This window comes from Cyprinodon variegatus, unplaced genomic scaffold (genome assembly GCF_000732505.1).
Source record: "Cyprinodon variegatus isolate N-32 unplaced genomic scaffold, C_variegatus-1.0 Scaffold2, whole genome shotgun sequence".
Taxonomy (NCBI): Eukaryota; Metazoa; Chordata; class Actinopteri; order Cyprinodontiformes; family Cyprinodontidae; genus Cyprinodon; species Cyprinodon variegatus.
The window spans coordinates 3079980-3095053 of NW_015150455.1; the positions used below are offsets into that span (position 1 = coordinate 3079980).

At 39.3% G+C, this 15074-nt stretch overlaps 1 protein-coding gene across 1 annotated transcript; it reads left to right on the forward strand.

Annotated features, from left to right (window-relative positions):
• The first annotated feature begins 9821 nt into the window (after window positions 1-9821).
• On the forward strand, window positions 9822-15003 carry LOC107102234. The gene is made up of 2 exons (XM_015401487.1): window positions 9822-10111; window positions 10584-15003. Exon 2 carries the CDS (start codon window positions 10591-10593, stop codon window positions 11353-11355), a length of 765 nt encoding a protein of 254 aa, XP_015256973.1. The 5' UTR covers window positions 9822-10111; window positions 10584-10590; the 3' UTR covers window positions 11356-15003.
• The last annotated feature ends 71 nt before the right edge of the window (window positions 15004-15074 follow it).

Below are 15074 nucleotides of genomic sequence, written 5' to 3' on the forward strand. Positions count from 1 at the left end.
ATAAGGTATTTTTGAAATGAATGAAAATTTTAATCCTAAGTACTAGAGCTGGCCAGAATTTAGCAGACAAAAGGGGCTGCTTTTGTATTAATTTTCATCCTCATACACATACTGATGGTGGCAAGCTACATTGTAAACCACAGCTGCAATGGGGCAGGCTGACAGACAATATAATACCATAAACAATCAGCACCACCTCTGACCACCAGCAGCAGGCAAGAAAGATAAGGCATCTTGCCAAAGGTTACAACTGAGACCGGACAGAGCTGGGGTTTGAACTAGTAACCCACTGGGTACAGGACAAACTCCAACTTACCAAACAGTGACCACTGCAATGAGCTGCATGTGCAGGACCATAACCCTCACCCTAACCATGATGAAGAGACTGATGACAAAGGCATTAACATCAGACAGGAGGCTGAGGTGCTGATGATGAAAAATGTAACTTCAGGCAACGTTTTACATCTAATTTCTGCTTGAAAATACTTCACAACAAAAAAGCTAAACCAGAACCATTAAGAGAGATTAATGCAAACTTTTTATAGCTGTGCAAAGGTAAGAAAAATAAGGTTTTCTAAAAGAAAAAAAATCACTGACACTCCTGCAGAATCCGTCCAGACCACTATGGGGTTCCAGACCCCCACGTTAAACACTTCTTGTTTAGACCATTAGATGGTCTATAACCATCCTGATGGGAACCAACCGTCATGCAGAAAAACTGACATTTCAAGGATTGAAATAAAGGGGCTTGCAGAAAAAGGTTTATGAACACTATTGCAATGATGGAAAATATGAGTGTCACAATAATTTAAATTATTTTAATCACATGTTCCCTGTTTCATAAATACGTATTTTCTTTTTATCCATATTACAAAAAGATCAACACACATCTGCCTTCCTTTAATGGTCTGTTCTCCTATTTCTCCCATTTTAAAGAACAGAATGTGGAGATATTTTAGTCCTAGTCTCATGTTTATTCCCCAGGGAAACCTTAGAAAGCCATAGATGTCTAATTAAAGTTCTTTGATATTTAGATTAACTATAATCAGGAATTAGAAGATGTCCCCAATTTCATCTTTGAAGATGACAATAATTTGTAATTAGCAATAAAAAAAAGGATAAACATCACTGAAGATCTTTAAAGAAGGTGCAAAGCAGGTAGGGTGTGGAAGTCAGCTAGNGGTGCAAAGCAGGTAGGGTGTGGAAGTCAGCTAGTAGTATGCAAACATAATGTCCAAACTGCACAGATCTATGGGTGTAGAATATGCAACTGTGGACCCAGGTTTTGTGTCTTTGTTAATCAGACTATCTGTGAAAGTCTGGTGCAAATCAAATAAATTATGTGGGCTATATTTCCCCAAAGGTCAAAGGAGACTGGTGCCACAAAGGACAAGGTACAGAGAGTATTTGTGCATTTAAATATATATGGAGAGTGAGAAATTTGTATCGGTGGAAGAAAAAAGGTCTGCACAAGCTGACTCAGATTAATGCTGCATTAATTGGGAAGCAATTCATTATGCAATTAAACCAAAACAGGTAAAACAGCAAGCATTGTGTTTATTACGTGAATTCATACAATCTGGACTTTCTCTAGCTGCAACCTCCTCCAGGTTAACCCTAACCCTAACTTATGTTGTCTAGCGACCATGATGGGATGAGGCAAGGATCTTTGAAGCCAATGGGGCCAACGGTTGCAACATTCCATAAATCAATTCAGTTTAACAAATCAAAGTTTGCTCTATTAAGATTCATGTCTATATTATCCTGAGATGTTTTAATGATTTATAAAACTTCTCTGAAATTTATTTAATTTCCCTTTTGGAATAATGAAGTGTTTTTGAATTTAATTAAAAAGCAAGCCTTGACTCTTTGAAAAGTACACGTACGCAGGCCTTAAAAATGATGACATGATGAAATGTTTTAAAACACAATTTTAGAAAATCTCAACATTACATGGCTAACATGGCAAAAGCAGCTCAATGAGAAATTCATGAAATCTATGAATCCAGTTTTGAAACAGAAAAAAAAATTATTGTTGATTTTCAATAGCACAGAGATCTTAAATATTCATTCAACTAAAATTATATATATATATTTAAAGAAACACCTTAATAGTGGTAATGACCACTATTCACATCCAGCTCTGCAGCCACACTCTCCTGGATTTTGAGTAGCTCTGTAGATCGTTAAGTATCTAGCTTGACACACAGATTTTAGCATATGTAAACCCTGTAACTTTGAAGTTAACTAATTACTGATATAATCAAACCAATTTATAATAAATTCATACAAATGGCATTGATAGTTTTTAAAACACACCACATAAAATATTCCAGAAAAATTAAAAAAACAATCCACTGGAATTTGTTTCCAAGTTTGAAGACGTTTTCGCTTCCCATCCAGGAACCTTTTTTCAGTTCAAAATGTCAAAAATGTAAACATTTGACATTTTTTATTAAGAGGGTTTTAACTGTTTTAGAGTTTGATTTGATTCAAAACATAAACACATCCCTTATGTTGGGGATTTTCCTCCAGGCCTTAAAAACAACAATTATCAAACCATTGTTAAAAAAGAGAAACTTGGACAAATTGGTCCCACAGAACCACAGGCCCATTTCAAACCTCCCCTTCATCAGTAAGATCATTTTAAAAAGTTGTATTTCAACAGTTAAATGCCTTCTTAACAGCGATCAGCTGCTTTGATGTCTCCCAGTCAGATTTCTGGGCCAACCACAATACAGAGACTGCCTTGATTAAGGTTTTCAATGACATCTGTATAAATTCAGACTCTAGAAGAACCCCAGTGCTTTTATTATTGGACCTCAGCGGAGTGTTTGATAATGTTGATCACATGATCTTATTAGAGCATCTGTAAAGCTGGGTCGGCCATTCTGGTACAGCACAGGGCTCGTTTAAATCCTACCTGAAGGACAGAGATTTTAAATCAGGGACCAGAACTTTAAAATCAGAGACCAGAAAAATCACATGTGGGGTTCCTCAAGGCTCCATTCTGGGGCCCCTGCTATTCAATCTCTACACGCTCCCCCTAGCTCAGGTTATAGCAAACAACAAAATCCGTTACCATACCTATGGAGACATAACACAGCTTTACATCACAATGTCACCAGGTGACTATGAACCCATCAGAGTGTTAGCTATATTAAACCTACTCTGTAAACCCAGAACTACAGTAGAGCCAAACACAGAGCAGCAGCATTCAGTTCCTATGATCCACTGATAGGGAACAAACTTTCAGAAGACTGTGCAACTGCTGAAAGCCTGAGTTAATTTAAGTCAAAGTTAATACAACATGTTTGTTTAGAACTGCCTTTGACTGTTGATGTTAAACTGCTAACTGATGTAATATTAGTTTAGGGATGTGGTCCAAGTGTTTTTTTGTTTTACTTCCTGTTTTTATCATGTCTTTATCTTGATTAGCTTTTTCTGTGATTTTAATTTTTATCAGTTTTATTGTCTAATTCATGTACAAGCACCTTGAAATTTGCATATACTGAATTGTGAATTTTACAAATAGGCCTCGCATTTGTCGCATTGTGGTGGCATTATAGTTTTTGGGTTTGTTGCATGTTTCCACTTTGAATCTTCATTTTCTGTGCCGACAGCATTTCTCCTTTGTAGCATCCCTTCTTTGGATTTGTTTTGTCTGTTTGTGCGTTACTCTAATTTTTGAATTTGCTAGTCAAATTTTTTTCCTTTTCCTGTAGGCTGAATTAACAAAAACAAGCTGGGCCCACAGCCAAACCAAAATATACATGGATGCGCAGGAAGACATACCGGAATGCATATTTACTGCTATTACATGTTTTGTCAGAATTCTTGACTTTGAAAGAACATAGGTTGTCGTGGTTTCTCATGCCTTCTGTCATTTCACTCACTCCTGTAATTGTATAAAACTGAACTGAAAGTTCCTTCTTTCGAAGAAGATTTTGTGGGGACAGACCTATATTAATAATGTGTCAAACTAAATCTGAGTGTTACAAAAATATCACTCTGGTTAGCCATTTTACACATTTTTTGTGTTTTCAGTACTTTTTAAAATTTGCTATGAATTCATGTATGTGCACAGCTTGTGCACCCCTCACCCACTATACCTAAAATATATAAAAACTCAACAAATTTAGCCCCTACATCTGGCCTGGTGGAAAATTACATAATTTAAGTGTTTCAAAAAAGACACATGAGAAATGGTTCTACAGCATCCCCTTAAAAAAAAAACAAAAGAACATCCTCATTTCACTGACTTTGTTGTAGGTGTATGAATGTTAATAAATTTGAAGAATTTCCTATACTTAAAGTCTCTTGCACCATAACCAAGAACAAAGGGAGGGGGAGTCGGACTTCAAATTCAAATTGATATGGCTTCTACACAGAAAGTTGCAGATACTACAAAAACCCTTCAGTGATTTCTCCCAGCCGGTCCCAGACAATACGGTACACAATGGTCAATCTGTCATATTTAGAGAAGAACGACTCTGAATCAGGGAAACTACGGAGACAGTCAGTGAGATTGAAGAAGAGATTTATTTAGTAGAGAGCAGGAAATAGTGTCTGGCAGGATCTTCTTGGGTTCTGCTTGGGGAAAACATTAGGGTAATGGTGAATAACTGGTAAGAGGAGGAGGGAAGGAGGAGAATGTGACGGTTTGTCTTAGGCTTGGAAGGATGGTGTCCTGGGTCCAAGGGCAAATTGAGACTCTCTCTTTCTGGTGATGGTGTGTAGGAGGGGGAACAGGCAGGCGGGCTCCTGGAGGAAGGCTGAGGCTGATTGTGACCTGAGAGATCCAAATGATGAGGAAGGTCCAGGCTTGGATGTTCTGTTGGCTTGGATGGTGAACTAGGAGGGAAAAGACAGAGACACGGAATTAGAGCTGGCTCAGAAATATCTAGGAGCAAAGTTGGTTGGTAATATACCACGCTGGTAGCGAGAAAGAACTGACGCCCTCCCCCTGGTCCCAGCTCCTTAAGTAGGCTCCTAATTAATCAAGATTAACCATACCTGCCTGTCACACCCTGCAGAGAAGAGAGAGAGAATCAATCACTGACCTCACAGAAGTTGCTGTCATTTTAATACCAATACTAATGCTTTTGGACATGTGTTTGGCTCGCATTTCTACATATCTGATCAGATCTGATCAAAATTAACATGATGGATTCACATGAAAACAATCTGTCCCAAGCAGGGCATATAAGTAATTTGGAGGGTTGTACAAAAAAGTCTCTTTGAACCAGGGTCCCAAACCCAACAGGAAGCCATTTTGGATCCAACCATCCTACTTATCAGGGTCGCAGTGAGGCCAGTGCCTATCTGCGACAGTCTGTGGGCGAGGGGCTGGGTATATCCTGTACAGGTCGCAGGGAAACACAAAGATACACAAAGACATACAACCATGCACACACACACCTAAGGAGAATTTAGAGAAGCCAGTTAACCTAATAGTCCTCTTTTTGGACTGTAAAACTAAGCCAAAGTACCCGGAGAGAACCCATGCATGCATAGGGAGAACATACAAACCCCATAAGGCAAAACCCCAGGCCGCTACCCACTGCTCTATTGTGCATCCCCATTTTGTCTTTTATCTGAGAAAATTCTACTTAGAGCTTTTGACTTGCAGACTTCAAAATGACTGCATGTAGTGATGGAATACCAAGAAATGTAAAATATTTTTGCTCAGCCAAAGCTCGTCATGCTTTTTGCACACAGTTTGCTCCAAATCAAGAATGCATGGTTAGATTTGCTTTAAACTGATACGAATGATCTTTGTAAGCAACAAAACTGTACACTGATAACATTGTGTAAAGACTCACCTGCACCACTAGAATGTATAAGCAGACATATGTCCCTAATGTCTCATCTACATTACTGCAAATGCTGTGTGCTTCCTATAGTACCGCATTTTAACACATGGGCATGCTTATTTAAAGACATTCCTAGACAGAACAGGAAGTGATCACAACTCCCATCAGGAGGGTCAGATCTGAAAGATATTTGGATGCTTCACCGGAGCTAAGCTTGGCCTTTTTGAAGGCAGGAATTAGGACTGCTCACTGTACTCCCTGGTAGTAAATTGTTGGACCTAGTTGCTAGCTCCGCAAAGACAGGGAGGCAGAACTTTAAATATTGGAAGCCTATTATGCCACACTCTAACATTCATTGAAAGTTAAGTGGAATGAAACACTGGTGACCAACAACAGGGATAACCACAGCCTTGAATGTAGCCAAAAATACTTGAATGGATCAAGCTTGAAAATGCTCTGAAGGGTGCAATAGTCCTTGTTGCTGATGCACATTTTCCAAACCAATGTCGTCCTTTCACTGAACTTTAAATAAATATTTCTGGATACAGAACTTTGTGAACATCAAGCTTCTTTAACAATGACCTCTTTTAGCTTACTCTCCTTGCGGAGGGTACTGATGACTATCTTTTGGACATCTGTACAGTCTTCTCTGTGCTATTATGTACCCTGCTGACCCGGACTAAGAGACCATTTAGTGGCTCAGGAAACATTTGCAGGAGTTTAGATTTTATCAAATAATTAGGAACACCACGTTTTCTATATTTGATTTTACAGAATTGAAATTTCGTGACACAGATTTTGAGGTTAGCATTATGCATCATAGTCTTCCAAATTACAAGAATACTTGAAATACTTCCCTTAATTTGTAAAAAATTTGTCTAATTTTCACTTTCAGAAATAAGAGACAAAAACTATTTTACTTTTTCATGAAATGTATGTTTTGAAGATGTGTGTGTAAATATGCATTTTTTTTTAATCCAGACTTGAAAACTTTTTCCACTGTTTCAAATGAGTTAAGGACTTTATAAACATGTTTCCATTGAAGATCAAACTGTTTAGTCAGTTAGCATAACTACTGTAACATTAAACCACCTTAAACCATGTCACTTGTAAGTCCTCTAAATGTGGCCTAAAATTTCTGTAATCGCTCCTAAGCACGTGCTGCAGCTGGGTCCCACTTTTAACTCCAACCAGAACCGCTATGTGTGTCGCCCACATGTGGCCCACATGGAAAGTCCCCCTCAAACCAATAACATTCTGTGTGGGCTACATCCAGCCCACATGCAGCGAAATGAGACTCATTAAACTACCTTTCTGTAAAAACAAGTTGCCCTGTGTTGCATTTGCTATGTCTGTTGGCTTGACATCTGCTTTTGTGACACACGTTGAGAGGGTGGGGGGTTGTGGGGTAACATGTGGCCCACATTTGAGGTAAACTAAACAAAATTCGATCCAGTTTTATGTAAACACCACAACGTTCTTAGTTGTGCTTGAACTATGTGACAGTGTAGGCAAAGGTGTTCATCTCGGTTCAACCTTTTCACATTTTGCAGCAACAAACCTTTTTCTTTTTTAGGATCTTGGTTTAAATACAGCTGAGACGTTCCAGAACAAAACTCCTTGTGAAAATCAAGGAACACAGCCTACAGGTCAAAGACGAGCTTGTGGAGAAGTCTAGGTTATAGAGCATAATCCTGAGCTTTAACATCTCATGAAGCGATGCCCGATCCATCGTCTGATTATAGGAAGACTCACCTGCAAACCTACTGAAAAGTGCTCATCAGACTAAAGAGGCTGTGACAGAGAAGAAATGTCTTTCTGTAAGAGCAGCAAGAAGAAAGCCACCGATGAAAGAATCCTTTAACTGTTACTAGTAGGGTTGTCAAAAGTATTCAAAACTTAAACACTTTGTCCATATATGATATTTATTGTAGGAATGTGTTGGTTAGATATTTTTGTTATTGATAATTGAATATTTCTGGGTTATTTATTTTACACATTTATATAGCATCTATGATTCTGTTAAGAAAGTATGTTCTGTGGTGAGATTGAAAAGGGGGAGTTTCTCTAAGTTACACATGTGTTTTTCATGCCTGTAATCATGCCTATTTTTTTTATCCTAATAGTATCAAGTATTTAATATTTTCCAGGATGTCGATATTGACTTTAATATATCGTGTCAACCCTACTCACCAGTTTATAACCCTGACAAAAACATTGCTCTCTGTGAAACAGGGTGGTGGCAGCATCATGCTGTCCAGCAGGCAGAGAGAAGCACGGTTAGACCTGATGGGCTAAAGCAGGCATCTCCAAAGTCGGTCCTCGAGGGCCGCTGTCCTGCAGGTTTTAGAGGTTTCCCTGCTTTAGCACAGCTGATTCTGATGATTGCAGTTGAGCAAAAGCCTGTTAATCAGCTTTCAATTAAAACTAGCTGTGCTGGAGCAGAGAAACATCTGAAACCTGCAGAACAGCGGGCCTCCAGGACTGACTTTGGGGATGCCTGGGTTAAAGGGTGACAAATTTTCACAAAATCTGTTAGAGCCTGCAAAAACTGGGAGGTTCGACTTCAAGGAGGCCAACAACCTCAAAATATACAGACAGGCCTGCAAAATATTGGTCTGCATCAAAGCATATCAATCTATGTAATCTGTGGAAACACTTGAAGACATTGAAAAGGGATTCAAAAGAAGATATCAGTTCAAACACATATATATTTAAAGCTGATCCAGGTTCACGCCTGCCCAAAATCAGCCCTCGCTGTCCTGCAAGTTTTAGAGGTTTTCCTGCTTCAGCTCAGCTGATTTCCAGTGATAGCTGAACTGCAATCATCTGAATCAGCTGCAGAGAAACCATTCACCTTCAGTTTATTATCAAAATTGCTTGAAAAGTTGTTGGGTTTTTTTGTCAAGAGAAGTCCAGAGGACTCCATTGAGATCACAAGAGATTTGCAGCTTTTCAGATTTTATATATATATATATATATATATATATATATATATATATATATATACACTTTATTAATATGCATGATAATTTGAAAGAAGGAACTAAGATAGAGCAGGTGCATAACATCAANTATATATATATATATATATATATACCTATATATATATATATAATATGCATGATTTTCCTGCCAAACTAAAATGAAAATGAAGAAAATGCAGCTCCAACTTGACAGAATTGCTTCATTTGATAAAAAGTTATATATATAAATTTGGCAACTTATAAAATGAGTTAATCAAGCTCGATCAACTTCAAACACTGGAACCAATTTATGTTGGACATGTATTCTCGTTTTAGAGCCTAATTGCGTTTGCTTTTTCAAAAACATACCACAATAAAACTTAAATTGGGACGGAAAAAAAAAGTTAAACCTGAACCCTTTTGGAACATCTTATTATACTTTTGTCTTGGTCCCTTAACAAAAAGTAGTATACTTGAAGTAAATTCTATTAAGAATACTTAAGTATAAGTTTAGAAAGTATACCAAACAATGTACTTTTAGTGTACTTGAAGTATTACTAAAGTAATAATTCTTCAAACTAAATTGGGACATTTTTAAGCTTACTAAAGTACACTTAAAGTATACTTTAGTAAACAATAAAGTAAACAATAGTACAGTCAGGTACACTTAACTATACTACTGTTATGTTATAGTATATGAAATATAGTTTACAATAAGTAAACTCTAAATGCACTGCCTGATTTTAAGTATGAAATTAGTGCACTTTTAGTAGACTTGAATAAACTATTTTTTGCTAAGGGTAATAAACTGGGGTAGTGAAGTTGCCAGCCAGTATCTGCAGGGAGGATGGTCTGCAATCATTTTAATGTTTTCTGAGTTGGAAAAATGCTGGACGGAAAACAAAAAACAAAACAAAAACAGAGCTGCACTTTCTGCAACTTTAGAGCAGCACTGCCTGGAGAATAAATAGTGAGCCCACCGTGGGACTGGACAAGACCAGCTTCAGATTCCCACGACCCCTCCTCTCCACGCACACTGAAGAGGAGGCTGCAGAGACGCACAGAGGCAGAGCAGCGCTGCACCACTTTTCCCTTCATTTACTAGAAAAGCTACATTTCAGGCTCCGCTGTTGCGCATTGTACTGACTCACACTGTGCTGCGAGGACGATTAAAAAAAAACCCAAAAAAGGTCCAGATCTTAAAAGAAAATGGGAAGGAGAGGATTAGCCGCGGATCAAAAGTGGAGGAGTGGGAGGAATAACGCAACTCGGGATTATATATTCTGATAAAGAAGCCGGTTTCTGCTTCACATTTACAACCAAATAAAGGCAAGTACCCGCTCTCACTGCACACACATTAAATGCATTATTTTGGTGAGCAACAGCGCGCGGATGGATTAAAATGAAGGCTAAACGATGCATGCGTAAAAACACTTCTAACTTGAAAGACGAGCGTTTTAGATTCGCCCCCTGAGTCAACTCCTCTTCGGGGCAAATTAATGATGAGTTTAGTTCAGAGGACCTCCACAGACCCCCCTCTAATGACCGCAGTGAGGTGGTGAACTGATGGAGTGGTCCAATAACAGGGGGCTTCGGGTTCAGACTGACTGAGGAGGCTGTTTAGCTCCACAGGGAGGAACTGCAGAGAGGTTGGCATCTCATTAACTCAGCCACATGTCTTATTAAAACAGCTATTTCCTGTTGTGTGCATTGCAGGGTAAACTCTCTCCCCTCCACCCATGCGCTCACTTAAAGATGCTGCATTCACTGTTTTCATGTTTTTTTTCTTCTTTGTGTTTAGTCTGAGGATGACCGCTGCCAGTCCGCCCTGCAGCCCAGCCTCCTCCCACTCCTCATCCATCTGCTTCTCAGCCTGCTACAAACACCTGAGAAAAGGTGAAGCCCTCCAGAACAAGCTGCGCCTGGACTCCCCTCCAGGTGTGTGGCTCCTGCTGGGTGGAATGGTGGTGCTATTGGGGATGAGCGTGGCTGTGGCGGGGTATGTCTCTGCGCCGCCTAAGCCAGCTGTGGGTGAAAGGAGGGACACCCATGCTGATAGGATGAAGCTGGCTGGGCCAGTGGTCATGGGGGTTGGCCTCTTCATCTTTATCTGCGCGGCCTCGCTGCTGTTCGAGAACCGGGACAAGGAGAATCCTCCTTGTGACAGTTCTGATGACATGGAGGATCTGAGGAAGAGCAGCAGCAGGGAGGATACTCAGGAGCAGTGGGAGAATACAGATGAGGAGCAGTTGGAGTGGGCCAGCCCTGTCCACCAACTGCCCCACTCCACCCAGAGCCCCCTTCTTCCTCGCCCCAACAGCCCTAACTCCCTGCCAGCTCCTCCTGATGCAGGAGGCAAAGATATAGAGGGAGAAATTAAAGAGGAAGAGGAGAAGAAGGGGAAGAAGATACTGCTCACAATTGTCACCAAAGCTCTCCACCACCAGGAACCGGTCCCCCACCCATCTTCCCCTTGCCTGTCCGACTCCCATGACTCAGTTCACTTGGACTCGTGCAACTCGTGTGAGATAAACCTTAATGAACGGACAGAGTCAGAGCTGCCCAAAGACTGACGCCCTGACAGAGCTGCACAGGACTATGCACTGCTGAAACATTCCTGTGTTTTAGTGCCTCTGTGTGGCACACTGAGTCACGGTCTGGGAGGGGTGTTTTTGTCCTGCATTGCTCACCAACTCACCCACATATAAAAAACTGAAGCTGCTTTGTTTGTCAACTTATCATCTTGTTATTTCCAAGCTCCATTAAGCCACTTCCGGAGGTACCAGATTCTGACCTGGTGGTGGTTGGGTGCTGGAGAAGTTATTTTAGTGCCAACCTGGGTGATAAATGCTTCCTCTCCCCAGAGGTGGACCTTTTCTTTCTTAAGAGGTTCACTTAAGAGGATAATCCAGATTAGGTCTTGAGTGAGTCTTTGTCTTATCTCACATGCAGTGTAATCTTCTCTTTATCTCAGTGAAATTTGTGTTTCGGCGTGAACAACAGCAGGACATAAGGCCACACTCCTCTCACTCGACACCTACAGCCATGCTATTAATACCAGCTGGTGCTCTATAGCTAAAATTCTGGATTTCTTACAGCAAATTATGACAGTTTCTTTGGATTTCAACATTCAGCTGCTCAAATTTTCCCTTTCCTTGAGGGCTGCAATGCAAGATCTGAAAGAATATGTAAGTGGATGAACAGAAACGAGTAACAGCATTAACAGAAAAAAAACAAATTCTGGTGAAGCTGCTGAGTTATTCTTGACGTAACTGAGAAAATCACTCCTGTCAGTTTGAGTAAGTGATGCCTCACTCTCCCACCATCTCGACCTCTCATCTCCCGTCTCTTCATCCCCTTGTTTCTAACGCTTTATTCAAATCTTCATTACAACATCTCGTTTCTTGGATTACGCACAACCAAGAAAGGAACAGATAAAGCACAGGAAAGAACAATTAAGGAGAGGATTGCTGAATTGTTCTGTTCAGGTTATAAGTAGTTGAAATCTTATCTCTTACGGCAACTTTATTTAGCTTTACTCCAGATTATTTGGACAGTTGAAGCCACAGATGGTCAGAGAAAGTAAATAAAATCATATTCGTTATTGATTTTTAGTCAAGATTAATTTTTCTATCAGATATCAGAACAGCTGGACTTCCTGATATTTGTTCTCAGCTTCTGTTTCACAGGGAAGATTATTGACGGGGCACCTCCTCTGAGCTACATTTCAATTGTTAATAATATAGGTTTTCCAGTAAACAATCTGAACACCAATTTAGGGCTTTATGTAAAAAATATTATATCCACTTTTTGATTGTTTTACTTCCACAAGTGACGATGATTAGCTACAGGTGAAACGGAGCTCAGAGTTGATGACCTTCTAGTAATGTTCCCTTTAAAGTAAGAGCTTAGAACAGAACAGGACTTTCTATTCAATGTAACAATTTGATAGAAAATGAATGTACATTTAGAACAATGTAAGGGTATTTGTTTTTAACTATTTCTTTGCACCAAAGTCTATTCTCTCTTTCAAATGGAGGAATCTGATAAGCCTTGTTTCTGGGGCAGATCGGCCATCTTGGAGGACAGATTTGGTGCCAAAGGTTGCAGAATAAAATCATGATACCATTCTCTGATGACGTTAAAAGCAATATTAGCAAAGAGCAATGCTCTCACCAAAAGCTGTTTTGGTATTTAAGAATACATCACTGCCGCAACCTAAGGCTGGGCGATATATAGAGATTTTTAAAAATCTTTAGAATTCATTTCTAAAGAGATATAAGTCTAAATCGTTTATATTGAAATTATCTACTCTGTAATATAATTATACTTTTAAAAAATGCCAGTAGGTTATTTTTCCAGCTATTTCAGGCATGATCTTGTGTTTATCTACAGCCATTTTTTAGAAAATATGCCTGTGTGACATTTAGGACAAAGCTCCGTAGTCTAACCGTCCAGACAAATCTGCCCAAAGTCATCCTGATCTAAAGAAAAGCTCTCTACAGCAGCCTGTTGTTAAAATATTAATGATATAAACAGATGTTTTGGGACTTAATAAATTAATAAAATATTGGCCTGCCACCCATGCTGTGATTGGTCCTATTGGTTTTAGACTGGACACTATGAGCCTTACCAGACTGAATTACACCCTGTGTAACTTATTCTGGTTGGCCAGGCTGTTTCAGATTTGCCCTTATTTAACTACTTCATAAAAAGAAAAATTCTATGATGATAAATATTGCTTATCCCAATTCAGATAAATATTTGATCCATATCGTCCAGCCCTACCGCATCCAACAAACTTCTCTATTCCTCTTGTCCAAAAATGTATTTTTTTTCTCCCAAATTTAGCTCGATTCTATTAAACTTATTTGTTCTATTACGTTGAATTTAAATGATATACAATAGCATTCACATTACCAGATGTTAGATTTCAGAAATGTTAAATTTTAAGGTTGGTGGACGTCTTCTTCGGTCCTGGCCATTTTCAGACAAGTTTAACATTTAAGACGAGCTAATCTGGATTATTACAAAACACGGACGCAAAGTGAGTTATCCATTGTAGGTAGATTATTAACTGCTTACATTCTTTTAACAGAACCCCCATCAAAAAATCCTGATCAATCCCTTTAAGCCCAAATTTAGTCCATAAGCACAGATGGTGCCGGAAAATGGGTTGGATTGTTTTTTTTATCCTCAGCCTTTTTTTTTTCTCTAGTGTCTGCGCAGGAGAGTTTAAAACATTTTATGAGTAGTTTAGGACTGCTAAGTATTTCCTTGCAGGTTGGGGCCCATGCTAAGCTCTGGATGATGAGTGAGACTGGAGTTTATAGTAATCTGAACCCATACCTCTTAATGCTCCTGACAACAGATTCAGTCTGGCCTGGAGCTGAATGCTGTTAGATGCAGGATATATATTTCAGTTGCAGTGTGTAAAAAAAGAAAGAAAAAAACTTGACTTAAGCTGTCAACATCTCTGGTGAAAAAATAGAGGAAAAAAAGAAAAAGATCTGCCCACTCTTCACTCTCACACTTTAGGGGAGTCCCGCTCAGTGTGAGATGATCAAATGCATTTGAATTCAGTGAGAATGAGGCTGTGAGGCTGCAGTCAGTGATTATTTATTTATAAAATCGGTGTGTGACAGTAAACCGAGCTGAGAGAATAATGTCAGCGCATATCTAAACGCACGCAGAAGTGACTGCCGCTACACAAATTGAGAAATCTCCCCAAGTGTAGATTGGTGTTGATGTTGTGCAGCGGCGTTACATAAGTCAGCAGTGCAGGTTTTATGCTGCATTGACAGTACAAGTGAATCAAATCCTTTACTCAGAGAGTATTGTGCTCGTGTGAGCGCATTGATACATATCTGAGCAGACAGAAAGGAAGCAGTAAGCTGCTTAGCCCTGCGCTGACTCAGTACTCAAGCAATTTCTCTGCTCCTTATAAGAGGGAAGCTTCAATCAACATTTTTTATTGAGACCCAACCAGCTGGGAATTTTCTGTGTTTATTCCCCTAATAGAGATCATCTGTGTTACCAGAAAAAGGAATTTTGCTAAGGAGTGATGGAAAGTTGAAAGCACTAATACACAAAGGTGTGTGCTTGAGAGAAGGTATTTATTTTCCCACTGAAGCAATACCTGTCAGCTCTTTAAGTCTGACATTGACATTTTACCCATTATTCAAACTGCCAATAAACTAAACTGCATTTTATTAAAGGAAGCATTATTTTTTACGTTCTCTGTGAGTTTTATTTTGTTTCCACTGTAGAAGATGTCAAAACTTCAATGATG

Excerpts from the sequence above, each read along its gene's own strand:
- LOC107102234 (XM_015401487.1), top strand. The coding sequence starts at position 10,591 with ATGACCGCTGCCAGTCCGCCCTGCAGCCCAGCCTCCTCCCACTCCTCA.